The 25,208-nt window shown below is 40.1% G+C and overlaps 1 protein-coding gene across 2 annotated transcripts in view; it reads right to left on the minus strand.

Annotated features, from left to right (window-relative positions):
* The window catches only part of NNT (nicotinamide nucleotide transhydrogenase), a 90,393-nt gene that overhangs the window by 12,129 nt on the left and 53,056 nt on the right, over positions 1–25,208 (minus strand). For both annotated transcript variants that reach the window (XM_080933533.1, XM_080933532.1), the window contains exons 14-19: positions 24,409–24,604; positions 22,117–22,350; positions 20,818–20,978; positions 18,388–18,567; positions 9,657–9,816; positions 6,848–6,929 (exon numbers count right to left, since the gene is read on the minus strand). In XM_080933533.1, the coding sequence (XP_080789659.1) occupies positions 6,848–6,929; positions 9,657–9,816; positions 18,388–18,567; positions 20,818–20,978; positions 22,117–22,350; positions 24,409–24,604 (1,013 nt within the window). The remainder of the gene's footprint in view (positions 1–6,847; positions 6,930–9,656; positions 9,817–18,387; positions 18,568–20,817; positions 20,979–22,116; positions 22,351–24,408; positions 24,605–25,208) is intronic.

Consider the following 25,208-nt stretch of genomic DNA (forward strand, 5'->3'; position numbering starts at 1 on the left):
GGATTTTTTGCAATAATTTTAGCAAATTGTTTTGAAATAAAAATTTCTAAAATATGAGGTCAGCATAGTAAATGCTACCCAAATCATCTTTGGTCACCGTGAAGACAAGCTAGGTGGGGCTAGTCACTCTCTCTGGCCACGTTTCATAAGTTCAACACAGATACTGCGCTTTCTAAAATGCTGAGCATTGTTAGAAGTTTGACAAAGGGACTCGTACAACTCTAAATGAAAAGCAACGCTCTGTTCGATGTCCTATGGCTTTCCAGCATTGGGATTGTGCTTTGAATCTCCCTTTCTTCATTTGAAGTCAATTAAGAGTTGAGCTACTACTCTGACTCTGTTATCTGGTGTTCATTCATATTCTTTCCTTACTCAGGAAAAAAAATGTTATGCAAGTCAAAGAGCTCATGAAGGGCCTCATATTTTTCTGACAGAATATTGGACCCTGTTCTTTCAGTAAACTTGAGAAAATGCTTGACAGTCTACAACCATGTCTTCTATCTGGTCCATGTTGCGTACAACATCAGGGTACTCAAAGAGATGACAAGTCCTCCAGGTGGACCAGATGCAACAATCCAAACTGGATGTCAACACAGCGCTCTACAGAACCTCTGTATTTCCCACACGAACAACACTTGTGATACAGCTTAGCCTTTCTGTAACTAAACTGAACCCAGCCATCTGGCCCAGAATGGAAACCTCATGACTACTGACACTCTCTCTTTTCCAAAATAATTAACAAGCCCATGAATGGCGACATTGGAATTAAAACTAAACTTAAATTTCTGACTAATGTTCTAGAATATTATATTCTGACATATAAACATTTAGTTAAAATTATACATGATTTCATCTATTTGCCTGGATAATAATCCTATTGAATGCTCTTGGGATGCAATAGCTAATGAGCACCATAAAATGAAAATTACAAGCAAGATACAGAAGAACTTAAAGATGAGAAAGAAAGATAACATTTATTTGCACTGTTCTGTCCAATGGATCTCCTTGAGTTATAATGAACTGACTTTATTATGACTAATCTTGAACTAGAAGTCAAAAATCACCCTGATGGTCAGAAACATTGACTTCATCTGATAAAAGTATTCTTCCCCAAATTGACAACATGCTTGTGGGTGGAGTGGGGTGGAGTGGGGTAGAGTGGGGTGGAGTGGGGTAGCATAGAGGTTCTAAAGAATGAGTCCTAGAGAAGACATTACAAAGTGCCTAAAATTCTATTTGTTAACACAGACAGTCTGCTCGACAATCTGGAGAGGGTAGAAGATGGTCGTAGTGGCTATTCCTGGTTGTCAACTTGACTATATCTGGAATGAATGACAATCCAGAATTGGAAGGCTCACCTGTGATCCTGATCTTAAGGCTGGGAAATACAAAGTACAGATCTGGATCTCGAGGCACAGTGGCTATGAATCCCAGGAGACTAATGCAAGGAGTTCAAGGTCATCTGGGACAAATCGAGTCCCAGATCCAGGCATGGTGGTACACACCCTTAATCTGGGCCACACCTTCTTCTGGAGACCTACATAGGGACATTGGAATAGGGAAGATTCACTCTTCTCCTGTTTACCTTATGGGACTGAGCAACTACTAGATCCTTGGACTTCCCACTCACAACCAATCATTGTTAGGGAGTTGGACTACAGACTGTAAGTCATCATAGCACATCCCCTTACTATATAGAGACTACCCATAAGTTCTGTGACTCTAGAGAACCCTGACTAATACAATAAATAGTCAAGTCCCTGGTAATCTGGAGAGAAGGCTAAGACTATCAAAACCCTTCACTGACTTTTTTTTAATGTGCATTGGTGTTTTGCCTGCATTCATGTCTCTATGGGGGTGTTGGAGTTACAGACAATCACAAACTGCCATGTGGATGCAGGAAAGTGAACCTGGGTCCTCTGGAAGAGGAGTCAGTGCTCTTAAACACTGAGCCATCTTGCTGACACTCCTCATCTGGGGAACTGCTTACAATCCTATAAAGGGTTCAAATCTATGTGAGCGCATGTACTTGCTTTCCTTCTCCTCTCTGCCACCAAGGGTTTATTGATTAGCAGGATTGCCCAAGCAACCTCACTCTAACTCTCCTTCCACTACGATTTTCAAAAGCTGGCAAGTCAGCCAAGTTCAAGTTAGCAGAAACACTAGCTAACTCTTTGTTACCAGTAGTCCATGGTGTTACTTTTCATCCTCTTTTCAGTTAGCATCTGAATTTGCCACAGGCACCCCACTTCTCAGAGGAGAAGGGGAAGATGCTGGGAGGAGGTGGGGCTCCTATTGTGATGTAAAGTGAATAGATAAATTTATGGGGGGAAAAGGAAGAGGAAATGTCCTCCATTTCAGAATTGAATCCTAAAATCCTACTACCTAACTTCTCAAGTAAATGTAAACCCTGTAGCACTGTGGGTCATCTGTTTGAAACCCATAGGCTCATATGTTTGAAAGCTTAGACTACTGGTAGTGGAACCATTTGAGAAGAGGTGTGGTCTTGCTGGAGTAGGTGTGGTCTTCTTCACTGGGGGTGGGCTTTGATGTTTTCAAAAGCCTATACCAAGTCCAACCTCAGTCTCTCTCTTTCTGTCTCTCTGTCTGTATGCCTGTCTGTCTGTCTGCCTATCTGTCTCTCTCTTCCCCTCCCCCTTCTCCCTCCTTCTTTCTCCCTCTCCCTTTCCCCCTCCTCCTCTCTTTCTCTGTGCCTGCTGCCTATGGATGAGGATGCAAGGTGCCCCACTACCATGTCCGTCTGCTTCAATGATGCTCATGGGCTAGCCCTCTGAAACTAAACAGCTCCCCTGATTCAACACACTTTGATAAGAGTCGTCTTGGTCATGATAGTTTGTCACATCAATAGAACAGTAGCTAAGATCAGCACTAAGAACTTGGATATTTTATTCACTGATCTATCCCCAGGACCTAGAATAGCACCTGGAGCAAAGTACATTTGTTCAGTGATTGATCATCAATGTGAATAGTCATATTCCTAAGAAAAAATTGCTATAAAACAATCATTAGACTGCCAGATAATGCTATTCAAATTCCCTACTATATCATTTACCTGGCCCTCTTTACATTCCCTTCAGAAGCATGTACCTTTATAACATCACAAATCTGCATATGGTATAGTTCTTTCTGTGCCCTAAACATGACATATTATAGAAACCTGAACACTCCCTATTTGAATCTAGTTAGAGATGCAAAGTATTTCATCTTAAAGTTTGTTAAGCCTGCAAACAGTTTATATTATTTGTACAGATAATTGAAAATGTTCCCTGAGCAGTATCCTGCTTTATTCTCCTGGATCCGCTTACCTTACAGTGACACATTAAATGGAATTCACTCTTATTTACAGGTGGTCTTTTCCTTCATAACTATGAGACTGTGAATTGGGCTTCTATAGTTTTGTATTATTAATACCTAGCAAATAAAAAGCTACTGGATAGCTGTTAATAGTTGCTGCTCTTCCAGAGGACCAGGGTTCAATTCTCAACCATCTGTAACTCCACTCCAAGAATAACTGATGCCCTCTTCTGACCTTTACAGGCACCAGACATGCATCTAGTGCTTAAACATACATGCAGACAAATAAAATTAGATTTAACTTAAAAATAACACACAATATCAATTAGTCAATCAAAGAAGTCAGAAAGTGTTTCCGAAAATTCAAAAGGGCTTCTGCTATAATGTAAGTGATAACACTTTAGAGAATGGAAATCAAGTGGCTATTAATTACAAATGAGAAAAATAATACAACTTTCTAAGAGATGCTATTCCTGTCCAATATTGAAAAGACTGACCTACAACCAACTCAAAGTTTGGGATGGAAAGAAGAAAGAAATATCTGTGCTATTATCTGCTAAGGTTTTTATCTTTAAAGCGTTCAAAAACCAGCATTAGTTTTGTAAGCTGACTGACTCAACAACTGAGAATCAAATGACATCTTAAGCACTACATTTTCATGACATTGGCGACCCAAAATGAGTTCTTGTCATGAAATGCCACATGCTTTGTTATAACCTCAAGCCTTTGAGAGCATGTTATGACTGTGGCCAAAGGGAAGGAAAACAGTAGTGTCTCTAAGTCAATCATGGGCTATGAAAGCCAGACAGACTGTATGACAGATGTGATTTCTCTTGGCACCCCTCGGGCGTAACTAATTGATGACAATCGTATGTCCATATTGGCACGTTTCCATGGGAGAAGTGTGGGGATGTGTCACTACATCTGGATGCTAGGCATGCCGGGGTCCTGAAATACAAAGACCTACTAAAGCCACGGGCCCAGCAGCTGCACTCAATGAGCACCATGGAAGCTCCACGGGGTGATGAAAGGGCGAAATTACCACGAACTGTAAATACAGATTTATTTCATTAAAAAAACGAGGTAACCACGCAGCCACCTCTTGTCCAGACATGTGCCTCTTTATAAAAAAAATCTAAACCAAAAACAAAACAAAACAAGAAAACTACAGCTGTGTGTGTGTGTGTGTGTGCCTGTGTGTTCGCTATGTGTCTGTGTACTTGGTCAATAAAAATTTGTATTTCCCCTATAGAAAGATGATGCGCACGCATAAGGCAAAATCAGAGATTACCTGATTTCTTAGTAAAGAAAACCCACACAGAAACGAAACTGGGAAAGTCTGGCAGACAACTGTCATCCTGTTTAGAACAGTTCCTTTCCATCTCATTCAACTGAACAATCTAAGATGCCATGTCACAGAGCCTGTGCTGGCTGATAATTCAACACACAATACTGAAGACTACGGTACATCATACATAAGGCCATCTTGAAAATGAAAGGCAGAGGAACATAAGCCAGTATCCGTAACTCACAAGTAGTGAAACCAGACTAAGTAATGGTTTTATTCTGATTCTCCATGAGGAGTTATAAACAGATTTGATAATTATTTTTAATGAGTGGTTTCAACTCCATGTGGTATTCTTACAAATATAAAAGGTTTCTATTATATTCATAAAAACACTTCGATAATCTATAACATATAGCTGGATAGTTCCCCTTATAGATGTATAATTAGATGTATTATTACTCTTTCTATGCAGAAATGCATACACAACGATTTTTTCATTTGTGTTTGTATGTATGTGTATGTCTATGTGTATCTCTCTTTCTCTGTGTTTCTCTATGTATGTGCTGTGTGTGTCTGTGTGTATGTGCGTCTGTGTGTATGTACATATGTCTCTGTGTGTGTGTCACTGTCTGGGGGGGTGTATATCTGTGGTTTTTTCTGTGTTTCTATGTGCACATAGGCAAAAAGTCAAGAAACTACCCACCTTTCTGTAATGGGGTTTGCCAATTAGGCTCGGCTCGCTGGCCATTGAGCTCTCAGGATCCATTAGTCTCTTCCTCCTCAGAGACAGGCTTACGAGCATGTGCTACCATACCATTGACTTGGTAGCGTAAATAAGAGGCTCAGAACATCTCACTGAATGTAAGTGGTTCATCATGATGTTAATGTCTGCTACTAATAATTCCTTTTAAATGTCAGCCGTATGCTTTTGTCTTGGGGCAGATGAGAAAGTGGACCTAAAGCCAACAGTGGACCTAGAACTTGTCAGAGTGTCTGTGCCAAACTGGATACGGAGTCAGTCTTGCTTTTGAATATCCCATCCACTTATGATTCTAAAGGAGGCATAGACGATGAGGTCAGAGGTTACTTACACGATCTTAGTGTCAGCTGAATTTTATTTCTTCCCACCCTTTATCACTGCTCCTCCCTGCCTAACATCTATGGTTTATGCTTTTCAGTACACCAAGTGTCAAGATGCTGTTTTATGGTAGAAGGCACCAACGTTGTTCTGATGTGGAGGATTTTCATATTTGGTGGTGTTATTAAATAAATCGGAGATAAGAAAAGTCATGAGTTTAGGTTTTTATTGAAGTTTTAAGAAGGACTCTTTTGTTTTTGTTTTTGTTTTTTTTTTTTTTTTGTTTATTCTTATTTTATATCACTTGTTTGGCTGCTCTTTCTTTCTTAGCCAGTATCTTCCATTTCAAAGCACTTGCAAGCCTACCAGTGAAAAGGATGTGTTAAAGAGCCTTGTATGGTTTTCCTAAAAAGGAAATGACTGTCTTTATTCAATCCACATGTAAAAAAGTCGGATATATTAGTAACGCCTCCCATCACCATGAGAGTGTTTAGGGGCTGAGCATGGAAGACGGCCTTCATGTTTTGGTTACCCTCAGTGAAGGAGTCCTGGATGTGGCATGCCTCTCTTGTTACTCACTGACCAACCGAGGTTAACAAGACAGCTTAGAAAGTCAGTTCCGCATTAGAAGAGTGGATGTTGGCTTGAAGCTCATTGTCTAAAGGGCTGAGGAGATAACCCAGTAGTAGGCAAAGTGCTAGCTGCACAAGCATGTGGATCTGAGTTTGATTTTCAGCACTTATGTAAGTCAATGCAACTGCTAGTGAACCCAGAAAATGAACAGCAATGTTCCTATTAGGGAAGACCTCGAGAGCTCACTGCCTTTCCTAGATGCCAAGGAACAATGTCCCTTAGTGGGGACTCAGAGAGAAAGAGAAAAACATAAACATAGCACAGCAACAGTCATTGAGCTCTTCTTCCATAGGTCCTTGAGTCCCATGAGGAAAAATCTAAGTGTACATGGTCCCCGACTCCTCTGCTTAACACCCTCCCAAGAGCATCCACCACTCAAAAGGCAAGCAGCAGCAATAGCAGCGCTGAGAGTTTGAAGGCTTCTTGACAGTTTCATCTCTTCCCCTAGGATCACTTGTCTTAAGTGTCACTGCTTAAAGACCCCCACTACTCCCTTCTCTTCATGCCCAAACATTTACACACAATCCACTAACCTGACTTTTTTGCCTTGTTCCTTAAGCATCTTCACCAAATCGGCAATGGGGTACTGAGCTTTAGCTGCACAGAGGCCATATCCTGTGAGGGGACATAAAGGATGCAAAAAGTGTGGTTTACCTTTGACATCTTATGGATTATAACCTCCTTCGTGATCAAACCATGCTTCTATGACAACACAGGCAGTTAGCCGGTCTAAATGAAAGTAAAATAGTCTGGACTTTTTGAAACTCAAAATCTAATGACGCCCTCCTTAATCTGCCGATAAGTCTCGTGTTGCAGAGTGTACCTCCTACATCCCATGGGCCCACACTCGTCCCTGCCACGCCCATGGTTTTTTCAGCTCTGGTTATGTGTCTTTGATGCCACTGTAGTCCTGCGTGGATCGCTCCTGGCTTTGTCACTATTCTTCCTCTAATACTTGATTATGTTTTCTCCTTCTGTTCTCCTCCCTAAATAGCCTCTTCCCCTGAGGCTTTCAGTTTGTCCTGCCTTTCCTTGACTTAGCTCACCCCAGGACGCGAGCAACTGTGCCGAGTCCCCGTGAGCTCCAGTATAGCATGATCACTGTCCAAACCTAATGGCTCTAAAGAAAAAGAACCAAAAACCCTTCTCCCCCAACTCTACTGCCATATTTAAATAAATAAATAATGGTCCTTTCCACTTAGGGTTTGTAGAGGTCTAACCTAGAATGTCTGTCCACTCCCTTCTCCCTTAACCTCAGGGTGTCCATATAACCTGTACGCTGACTCACATCTGCTAATAGTCTTCTGCTTCTTCTTGCCAAAGGCCAACTCTTTGCTATCACTTCTGCCTTCTCCTACCTACACCATCCATCCTCTAAGGCTCAAAACGATCCCTAACTCCCCTTCAACCCTTCTTAGGTTCCTCTTTAGGAAAAAAAATTGTCTACACAGTTCAGTTTGGCCACTGCCAGAGTACACTTGGCATTATTTATCTCTCGATCTGATTTCTAAACTGGGATAGACAGCTCCTGAACAAAAGATATCATGTCCAGTCTGTCATTCAGACCTTTACACACAGGCATAGCTTCTTATAAGCCACACCATTGCCATTTCGCTAGGACAATTCACTATACAGGTATGTCCCAGACATTACAGTCTGTTTCCACACACTAACTAGCAACAGTAGTCTCAGCTCTGTGACAACCAAAATCCACCATTACAACTGTCTTAAAGAGTAATACTGCCTATATTGAGGTGCATATTAAAATAGCAAGTTTGCCTTACAAATTTTTTTATTTTTATTGAACTATATTCTCAACCAGTAAATTGCCCACATGTCGAGTTAGTATTCTTTCTTCATGGAAAACTCCTAGAAAGGCAGGAGACTTAAGATCTTAATCTGACATGCTGTGACAAACACGAAAAAATCAAACTCAGTCATACACATTAGGAGCTGTGACCAAGAGATATTAAATGACTTCATCTGTATTATACAGGCTGTTCGGGACAAAATTAAGGACAAAAGGGACATATTGGGACTCCTGTGACAAGTTCTTTACAGTCCACCACATTAATCAGCCAAAGCTACAACTACAAGATGGTCTTTTTCTCGGAAACCACTCATTAAGCCTGCACATCCCTACCAACCATCCAGACGTCTATCCTTGTATCCATGGGTGACAGGAGTCCTCACCCCTCATCACAGAAACTTCACTTCGCAACCCATGGAGACTATTACAGAAAGCCACAGAGATTCTTAATGAACTCTTAAACAAATGATTTTTGAAAAGAGAAGAACATTTACTGGTCTAAAGGATGAGTCAGACAGACACTTCCACATGCGATACCTAATTTAATCTTACATACCTTAAAATTAACAATCAATAATAGCTTAACATGTGTACAGAAGCTTAAAACGATGGCTAGAATCCACTACGACAATTGATAGACTATGTTATTTTAAAATATTGACCTGAGAGTACCCAGTATTCTTACTCAATGGCCATTCCATGGTTACTGTCTCTATAGTGTTTTCAAAAATAAAGAGGTCCTTACGGCTAGACAGGCCATAGGCCATAGAGGAAAGCCTACTACCATGATGCTACTAAATGAACATAGTATCAAACTGACTTCTAAAGACATATTTTTATTCCCAGAGATCAATGTACCTCTCGGCCCTCATCTGTGAAGCTTCTACTTACCCAGCCACTAACAGAGAGACTCACAACTGCTCAAGGAACCGGGGATAAGAGGCTGCAGATTGCCTAGTTAAATATGGAACATGGTTACGGCAGCCATTCTTCCCAAGGCCCAGAGATCATAGTAGAAGAAGCACAAAGTGTCCATAGGAGTCAGAAGTGATAGATGGCTACAAGGAAACTTTACCCTCTGGGCACAGCAGGGCAGCTGCTCATACAAACTCACAGTGGTTGTCACAGCATTCCCAAAGCCCATGCAAGTCCAAGCCAGACCAAATCCCAACATGGAGATGGGAGGCAGGCATGAAACCTGCTCCTAGCCATGGCAATGGTTAGCTGCTGGAGAGGAGCCCCTGGTAGGCCAACCATGCTCCATGGAAGACCACATACCCAACCCTTGGGTGACATAAATGCTCTTGATGAGTTAAGAAGAAGAAAACAAAGGTGGGTGACTAGAGAAGCAATGGATCTTGGAAGGACTGTTGATGAATATGATCCAAACCTGTATGAAATTCTCAAAGAACTAACAAAACCGTCAATGAGAAGGTTCCAATGTACCTGTTTCCTATCAACATAAGCAGTGATAGATTGTTTAGTTTCTCTAGATTTTGCTTCTGTTTGTTTGTTTGTTTGTTTGTTTTTACCTGGAGTAATTACAATGCTGTTTGCTTCCCGGATCATCTCGACTGCATTGTCAAGGTTGATTTCTGTATGTGTGCCAGAAATTTCCATGGGTTTTCCACCAGCTGTTGAAGTTGTACCATAGCCTCCAAGGATTACATTAGCCAGGGAGCGGTTCATTGCCTAAAGAACAAAATCAGCACCTATGGGAGTTCAATCCATGGAATTCTTTGAGAATACCATAAATTTTATGTACATGAAATTCAACATCATTGTAAAGGAATTTGTGTTAACTACTTAAAGAATTTTAGCCAAGGGTGGTTCCTAAAATCACTTCAAAACCTAAATAATAGAGATATCTAAGAGCCCTATCAATTACACACTGATATATTTTCAACAAAACAAAACAAAAACAGTTTATGCAAATTGCTATAAAATATAGAAATTAATGAAATCTTGAGTGTACTATTATTGTCTAGATACTGAACAACCAACTTCTCACTCCATCAGAGTGAAAGAGAATGAGAGATTTGCAAGAAGAAAAATTCTCATGAAATGACCTTAAATATCCCTCCAGTAGATTCTTCTACTGTATCCAAGCTGTCAAGAGACAACCAGAAGGAATCCAAATGGTAATTACACATTTCACCTAGAACTCCACACAGCTTTCTGCATTCAAGAAAGGAAAATGTGGATACGGACACTCTCACTTTCCAAATCTACTATAGCTCCATAAAATCTTCTACCTCATTGTTGCAGAAGCAGACAGGCTCATCATTTTAGACGGGTTCTAAAACATCTTGCCTGCAAGGAGGTGGGTAGGCAAGACGATGCACTCTTTCAGTCTGTGCCCACCCTTCGCACTCGCAAGATAATCCCAGGAGAGAACTCAGAAAAAACATCTCAGTCCTGGTGTGCTCACACATGATCATCCAGGAATCTGCCTTTACAATGTCCCAGTTAGAGTGTAAGACAGGCAGGAAGGGTTCTAGTTTTCTCAAGAGTAGCTGGAGGGGATGTGGTAAAAGGAAGAGAGACTAGATGTTTTGAGGAACCAAGCACATTTTAAGAATTCAGATTCTTTGCTGTTTTAGTTGGGGTTTCTGTTGCTATGATAAAACACCATGACCAAAAGCAACTTGGGAAGGAAAGGGTTTATTTTGCTTACATTTCCAGACCACAGCTCATCACTGAGGGATGGAGGGGATTCGAGGTAGGAAGGAGGCAGGAGCCATGGAGGAAGGTTGTTTACTAGCTTGTTTCTCATAGCTTGTTCATTCTGCTTTCTTGGGATACCCAGGACCACCAGCCCAGCAGTAGCACCACCTACAGTGAGCCGGCCCTTCCCACATCAATCATCAATCAAGAAAAAAGGACCACAGGCTTGCCCACAGACCACTCTGGTGGGAGCATTTTCTCAATCAAGGTTTCCTCTTTCAAATTGACACTTGCTTGTATCAAGCTGACATAAAACTAGCCAGCACACGTAACTATTCACGAATCAGAATGTTTTATATGATGAGTATTTTATGGGGAGAAACAAAATTTTTTTTAAAAATCTTTAAAACTTATTTTTTATTATTGTAAATTCACTATATCACTTAAAAGTTTACAATTATCAATCTGCTACTTTTTCAAAGACAATACTCTATTTTAAAAGTTTTATTTAAAAAAAAAAAAAAAGGAGCATCCAGAAATCTTCAATAATATCTCAACAGAAAAAAACAGAGCCATCCATACAATGACAATTGTATGGCCAGGGACAACTTTGCAGAGAGATTTTTACATCTGGGGAGGCCCAGCAATAAGAGGGAGAAGGAATGTGGGAAATAGCCATACTTTAATAAATAACATAAATTTCAAAGGTGATGGGTAAGAGGATAAGAGAAATTTTGATGTTTTGAATTAACATCCTAATCCCAGCCAGGCAGAAAGTTTAAAAACTTCTGAATTAAAAAAACAAACAAAAAACAAAAAAAAAACACATGAAGCAGTCATAACTGGGACTCCCCAAACATTCAACTTTTGACATCTATGAATCTTTTCCAGTTTGGATTACAAGATTCTGAGATTTAACTCTCAAAAAAAAAAAAAAAAAAGTGTTCTGCTAAACTCTTGTCATTAAGAATTAATTTGAAAACCCTGTTTTGGGAGGGTGGGAGAGATGGCTCTGTGGCTGACAGTGGCTGCTGAGCATGAAGACAGGAGTTTAGATCACAGTTACCACCACCCCACGCCCAAGAACTAGGCATGGTTGCACACACTGCAACCTTGGGTGGGTGCTGGGAATTGAACTCCAGTCTCAGCATGAAACCCGACCTCAAAGGATCAAGTCAGAGAATGAGAAAGGTAGACTCCCAAAGCCATTTCTGCCCTCCATACATATCGGCCGTGCTCAACCTATGCACCTATGTGCATATATCATACATGCATACAGCTCATGCGCATATGTACAAAACAATGTAGATGCTGAGGTTCCCATTACAAAGAACTTTTCTCCAGTGGACATAAAGCGTCCACTTCACTTTACAGCAAAGCCAACAGAGCCCAGAAGCACGTGGTGCAGAGGTTATGTGTGAGGACAGAAGCATCATCATTCTAACTCAGGTTTGAGAAGAATCATTATCCCTCCTATAAAACTGAACAGGGGAGGAGGGAAGGATTTCTGAGGACATTTAATTAAAGTGCACTCACTTGGGATGGAACTTGGGGAGAAAAAAAATAGTGGTTTAACAATCAAAATCTGCTTGTTAAACACATAAGCAAAATTATATCACCATTATACTAATTCCAAGTGGTCTCTTAAAAATTACATTACTTTTCATCTCTTAATTTGCTATTGCAACATTGTGTTCACAACAAATGTTTAGGATTTATAGCTTTGTGCCTTTTCCCACCCCCCCCCTTATTCTATTTCCTTCCTTGTGTAATTCATGAGACTATCCTGTGGCCACTTATCCACAGATTGAGGGGTTCCCAGATTCCAAGACAAAAAAAATTTAAAAAGGTTGCCACACTGTCCAAGACTGTTCCTTTTGAGCTAATAAGTCCTATAATGAAAGTTATGTTAGACATTAAAGAGATCATTAACTCCCATAATTCCAGCTACTCTGAAAGAAATTAGTCGGAAGACAAAAGAAAGGTCATAAAAAAAAAAAAAAAAAAAAAAAAAAAAAAAAAAAAAAAAAAAAAAACCTCCTGAAACTGAAGCAATAAAAGCCATTTAGTGCTGTTTCTTGTCTGGATGCTCTGTAGATATTGATCAATCAATCACAGAGAAAAAAAATAAATAAAATAAAATAAAATTCTACTTGGCCTGGCTTTCGACTTACTTCATCGTGCTCTAACCCTGCTTGAAAAGAAAGATGAGGAGTTTTTCCTTGTCTGAAAAAAACATGCTTTCCCAGTTTGGAAGATCTACGTCGGCCAGGTACCAGCACAAGCAGAGACACACGGACGCATAGGAAGCTTGCCTACTATAGCGTGGCATGAAGCAAGTCAGGGAAAATGTCAGCATTGTTCGGTTTTTATTATATGGCTTGTTGTGTAACCCCAGCACTGGGCTCAGGGGATACCCAAAGGAATTCATTGTCAGAACAAAACTTTGATTTTAGAGATTGCTGGTTAGTCACTTGGGGAGCATTCCATTTCCTCCCACATAACAAAACCACCCGGCTTTGGTTTGGACTTACATATTTTGCTTCAATAAACACTAAAGAAGGCCAATATACTGGTACCATATGGACTTTAATAGCATCTGCCCCTGTCACCAGTTCATAGAAGACTCCAAAATAATAAATTAACAAAACAGTCCTTTGTTGTCACTTAACAAACACTCAAGGTGAGTTAACCAAACACTGTGTCCATTTGACTATACCTGCTGGATCAGGCTTCATAGACACAAAAGTGCCCATCTTAAAACATGTCCTATACAAAATGAAATTATTTTCCACCTCCAAAACTACTGTGGGAATTCAACAGGCTCATGTTCGTAAATGACTTGGCACAAGACCAAAAATAATCTTGAGTGAACAGCATTTCATCATTTTTGTTTCTATTCTAAACTACCTTGAGCTCTTAAGCACAACTCCTTTAAAAGTTTCTTATAATAAACCAGCACACACAACAAATCAGTGGTGTGGGCGTGGGGAGTGGGGTGTCAACTATAAGAGAAACTTAGGATGAATCTACTTTAAGTGCCTAAAACTATGGCAGGCTTGTTTTTGATTGGTCGCTTCCTGTTTTGTAGTTGCAGGGGGAAGTGTGAGGAGCGACAGGACACACTGACATGAGAACTCGGCCTATGGGGGTCCTCAGAGATCAGTTCATCAGGATCAAAAGGCAACAACAAAACAAGAGCCCACACCTTCAGACCGTTCCCTTGTACTGGTAAAAGCCTAACAAAGGAAACACCGCAACCATTTGTTCAAAACATCTCACACTGTGGATTTGGAGCTATCATGGTAGAGCTCTGTGTTGTACTAATGTGTAAATGTTAAAAACATACTTGTTAGAAAAATCAAATGCTAGACTATCACAATACGTTAAAAAGGGTATGGATGCAGATTCGGATTTAGAATATGAAATGTTAACAGCTAAATGAAGAGTGGGAACCGTGCCGTTTATTTTCCTTTGTTCTTTTCGAGCCATCCAACCACCCTGCACCTTGTGCTTTCATAACTGAACTTCTTTCTGAATTAGGACCTTCATAGGTACGAGCTGGCCTTGAAGTCCCTATGAAGCCCCACCTGCACATAAAACTCATCATCTCCCAACTTCAGCCTCCCAATTGCTGAGGTTACAAGTGTGTGCTGCTATGCCTGGCTCGGAGTAAGTTTTGTTTCTTTATCTTTGTTTTTACTGTCGTCAAGCCTTAGGCTTGCTTAGCACACACTATATAGACCAGGTTGGCCTCAAACACAGAGATCTGCCTGCCTCTGTCTCTGCTTCCCAAGTGCCAAGATCAAAGTCAAGAACTACTGCATCCGGCCTTGGAGTAGCCTTTTACTGCCCTTAAATCCAGGTGAACAAAAAACACTATTACAGAGTACTGCTCTGATCTAATATGTTTATGATCCCAGACAACTAAAAGGAGGTATTAGTATAAGAACTCAATAAATAAGAAACTATAAAGCATTAATGGGAATGGTATGTTTGAGGCAATGGAGTTAGAAAAGAAACAAAGACTGGGAAGACATCCTAACATGTGAACCGGCAGAACAAAGGGAGAAAGAACACGCAGAAGAGAGTATGTCTAACAGGCACCTTTTACTGGGCAATTCACACTCTAGTTACTGTTACAAAAGAGTTACTGTAGGAGTTAATGTAGGAGTAGCTGTGGCCACAACAACATGGAAGCTGAATAGGAAGAAAAAGGCAAGATGTAAAAGACACAGATCAGAAACTTGGAACATAAGCCTATGTGTGCATGTGTGTGTGTGTATATACACACACACACACACACACACACACACACACATATACATATGTATATGGTAAAAATGGGAATGGTGCTCATGATGATGTCCCAAGAACTACATACAAATCCTTCTCCATATCCCCCTATATTGATATGCTACTAGCATTGATAGAGTTCAAATAGTTTGCCAGGAGTGGTGGTGCATGCCTGTAATGCTAGCACTAGAGAGGTTGAGGCAGGTGGATCATAGTTTACGGCCAGCCTTGGATAGATAGTAAAATTCTGTCTAAAATGTAAACAAAGCAAAACAGAAAAGCCAAATAAGATAAAATAACTCAAACCTTCGATTTGATTTTAAAACTCACTTTTCTGGCAAATCGCCTTTAAACAATAGTGAAAATCTGCTGCCCCCTGCTGGCCAATCAAATTCTCCAAATGATGCAAAGCGAAATGCTTTGCTTTAAAAGTTCCTTTTCAAAGAAAACTGCTAAGTACAGTTTTCTTTAAAGGTACTGGCAATTTAAACACCCCAGAGCCTTAAAGTTTTCAACAGGGTATAAAATGTCCAAATTCCAAGTGTTTTTTTTTTTTTAACTACTTGGACTACATGATAATTGGGTTGTTTTAAACTTGGACTGTCAAGTCCTGTGTTTTACAAGATGAGTAAAACCATAAAAACACTTTTATTACAAAATGATAACTCCAGTGTTTTAATTAGCATGATATCTCTCAGTGAGAGCCAAGTAGAATGCTGAGATGCAGAAACTGAAGGTTTTATGTAACCTGAGGTAACCAGAGAAGCCAGGTGTGGAGTTCTCACCCTCGTCCAAAAGGGATGTGAGAGAGAGAGAGAGAGAGAGAGAGAGAGAGAGAGAGAGAGGGGGGGGGGAGACTATCCACGTCTGGTCAACACAGGGAGAATACGTGACCATGGGACACCCAACACCAAATGAAACATTTGCAATGCAAACCTTACACCTACAACTTGGGGAAAACCACCAGAAGGAGAGGTGGAAACCTTGTGAGAGCCTGCTGCTGCTAAACAGCACCCCTTAGACAGTGCAAAGGGAAGTGCACCCATGAAATCTCATCAATATGGTTGCCTGAACAAGACCAGCATCATGACACCAGCTGTATGCCAGTGTGGGTGGCAGAAGTACCACAAGGTCCCATCCCTAGGATAACAGTGGTCAACAGCTACTGAGCAAGGGAAAATCACCTCCCCCAGGCAATCCCAAGCCCTGGACAAGTATACATAGAAGCAGCACGAAATGGACTCTGTATATTGTCTATACATATGAGTGCAAACATTACACAAGAAAAAGCCTTGAATTTGGGGGGAACATGGGAGATGTTTAAAGGGGAAGAAAGGGAGCAATCGACAAGTCCAGTGTCCATGTATAACGTTCTCAAAAGGGCCGGGGAGATGGCTCAGTGGTTAAGAGCACGGACTGCTCTTCCAGAGGTCCTGAGTTCAATTCCCAGCAACCACATGGTGGCTCACAACCATCTGTAATGGCATCTGGTGCCCTCTTCTTGTGTGTCTGAAGATCGCAACAGTGTACTCACATACATAAAATAAATTAAAAAATAAAAAAATAATGTTCTCAAAAATAGTACATTAAAAACAAAGCCTGGGTGGCTGAAGGTAGCTCAGCAGTTAAGAGCACTGGTTGCTTTTCCAAAGGTCCCAGATTTAAGGGCCAGCACCCTCAAGTGGCTTATAGGCATCTGTCACTCCAATTCCAATTCTCTTCTGGCCTCTGCAGGTACCAGGCATTCAAGTGGTACACAGATACACATCCAAACAAAACAGCCATACACAAAAACAGTCTTTTTAATTTAAAAAAAAAAAAAAAAAAAAACCCGTAGTCAGACATGCTTTTAATCCCAACACTCTGGAGGCAGAGGCAGGTGGATCTCTGAGTTCGAGGCCAGCCTGGTCTACAAAGTGAGCTCTAGCACAGCCAAGGCTACACAGAGAAACCCTGTCTCAAAGAAAGGAAAAAATAAATACATATACATAAGCACAGGGGCATATAATTGTCCTAAATAAGCACAGGGGTATATAATTGTCCTAAATATATTACTAAGGTATAACACATTGTTATCTGTAAAGCTAAGATGTGTTTGTAAGCTTTGGATAGTTTTGTTAAGAGAACATTTTTATTCAAATGTTCAGGTTATATTTTACATACTCTTGGTAAAGATATTTTCACTGAAAATAACGCAGATTTTTTTTAACTTGTTACAAAGCCATGCAAATGGGCTTCACCAGTAATCCAAAACTGTCCTGTAGAGAATAACTGTTAACAAAGTTTCAAGTCAAATTTAGAGTTATTTGCAAGATACTTTTGGCTATCAAGAAGAGAATTAACTAGAAACAAAAAGGAAACTGGGAAGTGATTATGTTGCTATTTTTCTGTTCTGGATTCTCCTATTAAAACACACACACACACACACACACACATACTCACCATCAATCTTTATGATAGGCATTCTCATAGATGAGCAGGAGAAACACAGGTCAGAACAGTAAGTACAGAAAGCCTCTCACCATGAGTGCATTCTTTCTATGAACTCTATCTTATAACACTGAAAATGCACGGATGGGGGAGATCACCAAGTCCCACCCTAGCTGAGGAACTACTGTGAACTGATGGCCTCTCAGGGACTAAGAGGGAGCCACGGTCCCAGAGAGGCCACCCATGCTCTGCAGATTGCCCTACACCATGAACTAACTCCAAGTAGACTTAGTGCAGGGCAGTGGGGAAAATAAACTTTGTGTATCCACACAGCAGAGTACCATGAAGCCCCTTACATCGGATTTTAGAGGCAGTCTTTCATGGTTAAAAAGACAACACTACAGTATGGAATATTTTTAAATTTAAGTGAAAGCTAGGTTCAACATATCCTGCATTCCTGTAACGGTAACCCTGGGAGAAAGGCTACAGCAGAAAGGGTTCCAATTCCAAATTCAAGGCCAGCTGGGGCTATGCAACAGGAGCTTGTCTCACACTACAGAAAGACAAAAGGATACTCAGTACTATAAAAACAAGAACGGGGGGGGGGGGGGGGGGAACCTAAACTAATAAATACTATGTGTTACTCTGCAGATGGAAAATGGCTTTAGGAGAGTTTTACTTTTTAAGCTTTTCCTGACTCCTTGAAGTTGGATATCTTTAAGGCGGTCTTAGAAACTTCCTCTAAAAACCCTCCTTAATTCTGCTGGGAATAATGAAAACCAATAGATCTATTTCTGCTGCAACCAGGGGTGGCGAGCACATCCGCGTCTCCGGGTCGCTTCCTTTCTCTTTCGCACGTGCACGTCTTACCACACACATGATGTACGACAAGATGGCGCCAGAGGAGCCGATGAGCGCGCCCACGATAGTCAGCAGGTTGTTGTTTAGCAGGAAGCCCTCGGCACACAGAGCCCAGCCCGAGTAGCTGTTCAGCACCGTGATAACCACAGGCATGTCAGCTCCGCCAATGGCAGCTGTCAAAGTCACGCCCTAGCCAGAAAAATCAAAGGAGAACCGGACGTGAGTGCATACAATCAAGCCTCTACCGTTCAGCGTCTTGCTTCTTAAACATTCTAGTTTTTTTTTTTTTAATTAATATATATCCATACAAGTTCTTGGTGATGGCCAAGTCTTCCACATGATTGACTCTCTCGTGGACATAGCAACTGTAAGCATTTAGTCACCGCCCCCAAAGATTGCCTAAATGAAAGTAGTGATGGAAACTGGCAGAAACTGGGAAAGAAGTCTCCCTTGGAAAAATGAAATATACCAATGAGTGTCTTGATATACCCAGCTCCTGACGGCGTTAGACTGAAGTCAGGCCCCTGCTGGTATCAAGTGGAGGAGACAAAGCTAAGGTCATCAGTCCACAGTCTTACTGACGATCCAGAGAACATGGGTCTGGTGACAAGAGACAGCTGAAAAGTAAAAAAAGAAAAAATCCTACAAAGGAGCAGACTAGAATAATTTGAAGGAGCCCCAAATGCTGTATATAAACACTACCCAAATCTCCAGTTAATACTTAGACTGTTGTTCAGTTGCCAAACAATTCTGTTAAGACTAAAATAACAACAGGTTTAAGTTGTTGTACTATAAGAGAACTTCAGCTTAAGCAAGTCAGCTGCTCCAAAACAAAAATAACAATGAAAAATCAAATGGTAAGTAGTTATGAATATTTGGGATGAATATAACAGAATCCAATGCATCTTTAAAAAAAAAAAAAAAAAAAAAAAAAAACTATGTCCATGACGCAATCCAGTTATTAAATACAAAAAAGTAAAAAGGATTTTTGCACTTTATTTCTATGTGAGTATATAAGCCAAAAGCAATTAAAAATATCTTTGGGGTTATGGAAATATTTTTATATTGGCTATAAGTTCCTTTTAAATATATTCATCATTTCTCAAAAATGACGATTCTTTACATTTTAAATTTCTACATGATAGGTTTGTCTATCGGGACTTTTGCTTGATTCGGTTAAAAATACAAAAGTTATTTTCTTTCATTTAAAATAAAACAAAAAATTGTCACCAGATAAGACAGAGAAAAACTGGATTATAATGCACACAAAGAGAATTTCAAGTCATTTCTCAGTGTCCTAAAGTGTCTGCCCTGAAGCCATGACCTAACTTTATCGTAACTTATGAGTAAGTTTCATTTGTATACTATAGATCTTATGTTTCTGAACCAGGGTCCAAATTTGATAAGAAATCACTAGACAGTTAACTCTGTGCTTTAAATATTTTTTCTCAGCTTAAAATATAAAGACTATCTACAAAGTATAAACCAGTCTAAAGAAATGTGAACCAAGAATGAGTAACAGAATTCCATGTGATAGCATCCTCTACTAATATCCCAAACTGAACACAGAGACAGAATCTCTGTTTATATTGATATATTATATGCAAAAGTCAGACAGGAGAGGAAGAGAAAACCCACCACAAAAGGACAAACCTTTTCTCAGGGAATACACAGGGTCCATTGTAACTCATTTTATGTAATTATTGGATTCCATATTATATCTTTCAAGTATTGTGAGAGCAACTTATGAGCTGTGACCACCTTACACATATTATATAAATCTCAAAGTACTTATAAATTATATATCTCACTCCTTACACACCAAGAAAACTTTAACTAATTCCAGGTTACATCCTGTTTTACATGTACTTTATGCTCATTGTAACTACTTAATGCACACTATCAAACCTTAAAAAAAAAGAAAGCCAATCAATGACAAAAATGTATTCATATACTTTTATGCAAAAAAAATGCTTAAAATTTGTACATTTATCTTTGTTTTTTTAAATAAAGTTCTTCAATAAAAAAATCAAGTACTGACAAAAATATATTCATATAGTTTCATGCAAAAATGCTTTTAAAATATGTACATTTATCTCAGTTTTTAAAAATAAAGTTGTTTAATTTTTAAAAAATTAAAATAAAAATGAATAAATTATATATCTCTAGCTTGTCATAGAGTAGGTGCCTACCCAACAGAGTTAAAGCCCTTGACTTTTAAACTTCCTGTTCACCAGCATGTTAGTTGTGTGGAAAACTCCAGAGCAAGATTTTTTTTTTCTCATACTTTTTAAGCTTTCTGTGCTCTAAATCAACAAACATGTCACCAACTGTTAGACGTGCTTATTCTCTTGAAGAAACAGGAACATGAACAGAGTATAGTCTAACAACTTCCCAGCTCTTCTCTCAGTGCATCCCTCTCCATTCCCAGGGACTCACCATCAGGGTGGAGAGTGCAGACACAGAGCCCAGACAGGTGATGCCCATGGTAAAGCTAGGGTCAGCCATGAATGGGATTATTCCACCCACACTAGCAGCCAGCAAGCCTGCATTGAGTGCGTGCCTTCCAGGGAGCAGCAGAGGGGCTGACTTCAGAATACCTGGGCCAAAGCAAATCATAGTTAGAACCTAGAGTATGCTGTGGGAACCCCACATGTCACTGAATCCTAAATTAACAAAATTTGATATCAGAAAAATAGTATAGTACTCCAGATATCATTTTACAGCAACAGATATGAAACATGAAGGAATGTTAAGAGTTGCGCATGTAACAAGCTAGCAGAGACAGGAAAATATGGTTCAACTTAACTGTACTTTTCACTACACTGACCACCTACACTGTCATTGAATCTTAAAAATTAACTTTTCCCCCCTGTATGACCAACACAGAAGTTGTTAAGTGTGGTTTTGTTTATTTACAACCTCAATACAGAGTTCTGGGACATTAGCATTTCCAATGCTATCAACTGAACCCCAGGGAGAACCCTTGTTAGCTATTTCTAAAGAAAAAGCCCAAAACAAGAATGTTTTAGACTTGAAGTTCATTTGTGATTTTTTTTAACTTAATGGAAGTTTCCCCCATTTAATAACTTTATTATTCAAAGGCAAAAACATATTTTTACATCATAAATGAGCCTCTCCAGGGACTCGTTTGTGAGCGCGCTGCACAGAGGCTCTCCGGATTGCTCTCTCAGCTTCCATCTATATGGGCCATTTATATAATATAAATTCCATTTATATAATATAAATTATATTAAATTTATATAAAATTTAAATATAAAATTTAAATTTTACTACAGTAGTAAAATTTGCCATGGCAGAGAGCAAAAGCCCGTGCTGGTTTTCAGAATGAGTTCCATTAATCAAAGTCATCCAGGAAGTGTGTCTCTACTCTAGGAAACACAAGTTCATGTCTGCAGACCACATATAATCATCTCTGAAGGAAGGCTACGGAGTTGTTATTTCATTCCTACATATCATTCATTAACGTCTACAAATTTCTGTGTACTAATTTCCATTATTACCTGCCCGCAGAAGAAATTGTCACAAAGCTTAGACCCTCTAAGAATTAAAGTGACTCATCTTTTTGATAGGAAAGTTATTTTAAGGGTGTCTGAGTGCTATACAACTCACTTCTCCCAAAGGTCACTACCCTGAAGGGGTTTTCTAAGACTGAAACAGACCCATGGGTACCCTGGAAAACAGACATTTACCTATACATCAGACTAAATCACTTACCTTGTAATTTTCCGTAGGCAACAAGAGACCCGCTAAAGGTCACTCCGCCGATGTAAGTGCCAAGGTAAGCCACAATCTTAGTGAAATTTGACGTGGCGTCCATTGCAAAATGTGGGTACTCTACAATGTACTCCGCCATGCAAGTAAGCACCGCCGCGAGACCCACTAAACTGTGGAAAGCAGCGACCAGCTGAGGCAGGTCTGAAATCTGGATCCGCTTGGCAATCGTCAGTCCTGTCAGAGAACAAAGGCCAAAGACAGAGTAATAAACCCAACAAACCTGTGGAAAACAAGGAGGGTAAAACCAGAGTTTACATCACTATCACAAATGAACAGTACCTGGGTCCCAGTATGGACTAAATATTCCTACAAGGACACTATAGAAGGAAAAATACTGGCTATATGCATATTGGGTCAAAACAGCACCTTTTCTCGCTTGTCTAACCAACGTCAAACAACAGCTTACAGCATCGGTGCATGCCTCCTCCCTCAGATTCCAGATACATCCTGAGACAAAAGCTTAGGAAGACTGCTTAATGCCCCAGCTATGTCTCCTTATAAGTCCTATGACTTATATGTTTAAGAGCACAGGTAAGCAATTTCCCATCAGGAACATGCAACAGCCATCTTCCTCCAAGTGTCTTTCTCAGAATTGTTACCAAAGGGCCCAGGGCTGTCCGGAGGAAGTATAAAAGGCATCCTAAAGCAAATGCTTTCCTGGGAAAGATGCAGGAGCCGGATCACAGGAGGGGAGGTGCGTGCATGACTTTATATAAAGGTCAATGGTACAACTTTCAAGTAATAAAATATACAATAGTGGGTGGGGTAATTTATGAAGATAGCATCAGATCCCCTGAACCTGAAGTTACAGGTGGTTGTGAGCTACCTAAATGTGGGTGTTAAGAACTGAACTCAGATCCCCTGCAAGAGCAGAAAGAACTCCTAACCACTGCTCCAGCTCTCCAGCCCCATATGCAGCATTCTTTATTCCAAGTTACAAAAAAAAAAAAAAAAAAAAGATTATTGACTTTTCATAGCATGACTTTGTTAATGTTTGCTAAGTTCTCATACCTGGAGCAAGCCTAGACTTTTCAACCAGTTAGCACACCTCACACATAAACATCGGTAAACATTCTATTTACACTTAGAGATATGATAAAAGAAAAGCTATGTTTGTGGTACGAAGCATAGAATGCATGAGGAAATTCTGCCCCCTGTAACAACTATGTGCGGGGCTTCTTCACGGTGATAACAGTTTCCAGACACAAGAAGAAGAATATTTTTGTGCAAATCACAATAAACATAGTCATATTTTAAGCTTAAGCTATATTAAAAATTTTTTCCATCACTTAGGTCTGTTCATACTTCCACCAGGAACAATTTCCACCTGCCAATTCGATGTCATTGAATGGGGAGCGAAGAAATAAGAACCTGCAGTTACACTGTACTTCTGCCATAAGTATACAAGACCTCGAGAGCATATTGAAAAGTCCAGTATGTTAATCACAAAGGGGTATACGTCATTAGTATTACCTTTGTCTCTGATGTAATTTAAATGTGGGGGTGGGTTGTTTTGGTTTGGTTTGCTTTTTGTTTCTCTGAGACAGGGTTTCTCTTTGGAGCCCTAGCTACCCCTGGAACTAACTCTGTAGACCAGGCTGGCCTTAAAGTAGTAGAAACCCATGGACTCTGCCTTCTGGGACAAAAGGCGTGCATCGCCACCACAGACTGGCTTGTTTAAGGTTTAGTATTGGTTCTGTTTTAAAACCAGTTCACAGAATTACGGAAAACTGACAAGAGCCCTCACAGAGGAGAGAAGACACTCTGCTTAACCTAACAGGAGAGATGATTAAAACACTGCTTTTTCTTTTACTCAGTCACATGCTGTGTGAAAGTTTCAGAACAGTCTTCTACCGAAGTTTATAATCAGCAGGACCAAAAAAAAAAAAAAAAAAAAAAAAAAAAGAGCCTTCATATAAATATCCCAATCCCCCATCCTATAATCAATAATGCTGAACATAATCAGTAGAAGAAAATAAACTTGCTGTCACTTGGGTTTTTTTTTTTTTTTTAATCTCACTCTCTAACTCTGTTGACACGCTTCCCTGTGTTCTAAAATGCTATCTGAAGAAGAAGCTGGGTGATGTTTACCCTAGGAGGAATCCTCCTAGGGATGCATTCCTCGAAGTAAGCCCTCAGTGTTAAAGAACCCTTCAGACCAGAGTGTCCCAGCCTGACCCTCTAGACACATGCAGAGCACTGATATGACATCAGAAGCCCACAAGCGCTCACCGACGGTGCCGCCCAGTGCCATTGCTCCAGACATCTGAGCTAGCAGCTGTGGGTCCGGTTTCAGGCCTCCAAGGGTGGCTGCCAGGCCTCCAGCGACCCCAATCATGCCCAAGGCATTGCCGAGTCGAGCTGTTCCCTGAGTGGAAAGGCCGCCCAGGGCCCCAACACAGCACAAGCCTGAGCCCAGGTACATGATCTTGGCAAAGGAAGGAAGAGAAAGAGGTTATTAAAAACTTTGGGAAGGCCTCCCTTGTGGAACATGACTCTCTAAGAACAATTTAAACTCAGATGGTTGACAGACTTCTGCTGACACTTCAAAAGATTTTCCTATCCATTAGGCAAATAAAAACATTACATACTTTATATTGTACTTCGAATTACATCACTTATACAGACAGGTTGTCTTCTGGATTCGATAGCGCACACAAATATATAAAAAGCACCTAAATTTAAGTGGGGTTATTGTTAGATTTGAAAACAATAAATGTGTCTAAATGCTATAAAATGGCCAATCCGAGTCACTGGTGCCATGAGTTGTATATATGCCTTATAACAGTCTGGTGAAAGCCGCGTGAGGAAAGACCCACTGTCCTCACTTTATGAAAGGGAGAAGTGAACCGTTAGGAGTTACATAATTGCCCCAAGATAAGATCGATGAGTAGAAAATCTGAAGGTCAGATGCGAGCCTCTAGACTTCCAACTTCAATCTTAAAAAAGATCCTGTCACTCAGGTAAAACTGCACATTGGGAGCACAGAAGAAACCAAAAAAGACATGTTTTTTTTGTTTTGTTTTGTTTTG

This window comes from Micromys minutus (genome assembly GCF_963924665.1).
Source record: "Micromys minutus genome assembly, chromosome: 20".
NCBI lineage: Eukaryota > Metazoa > Chordata > Mammalia > Rodentia > Muridae > Micromys > Micromys minutus.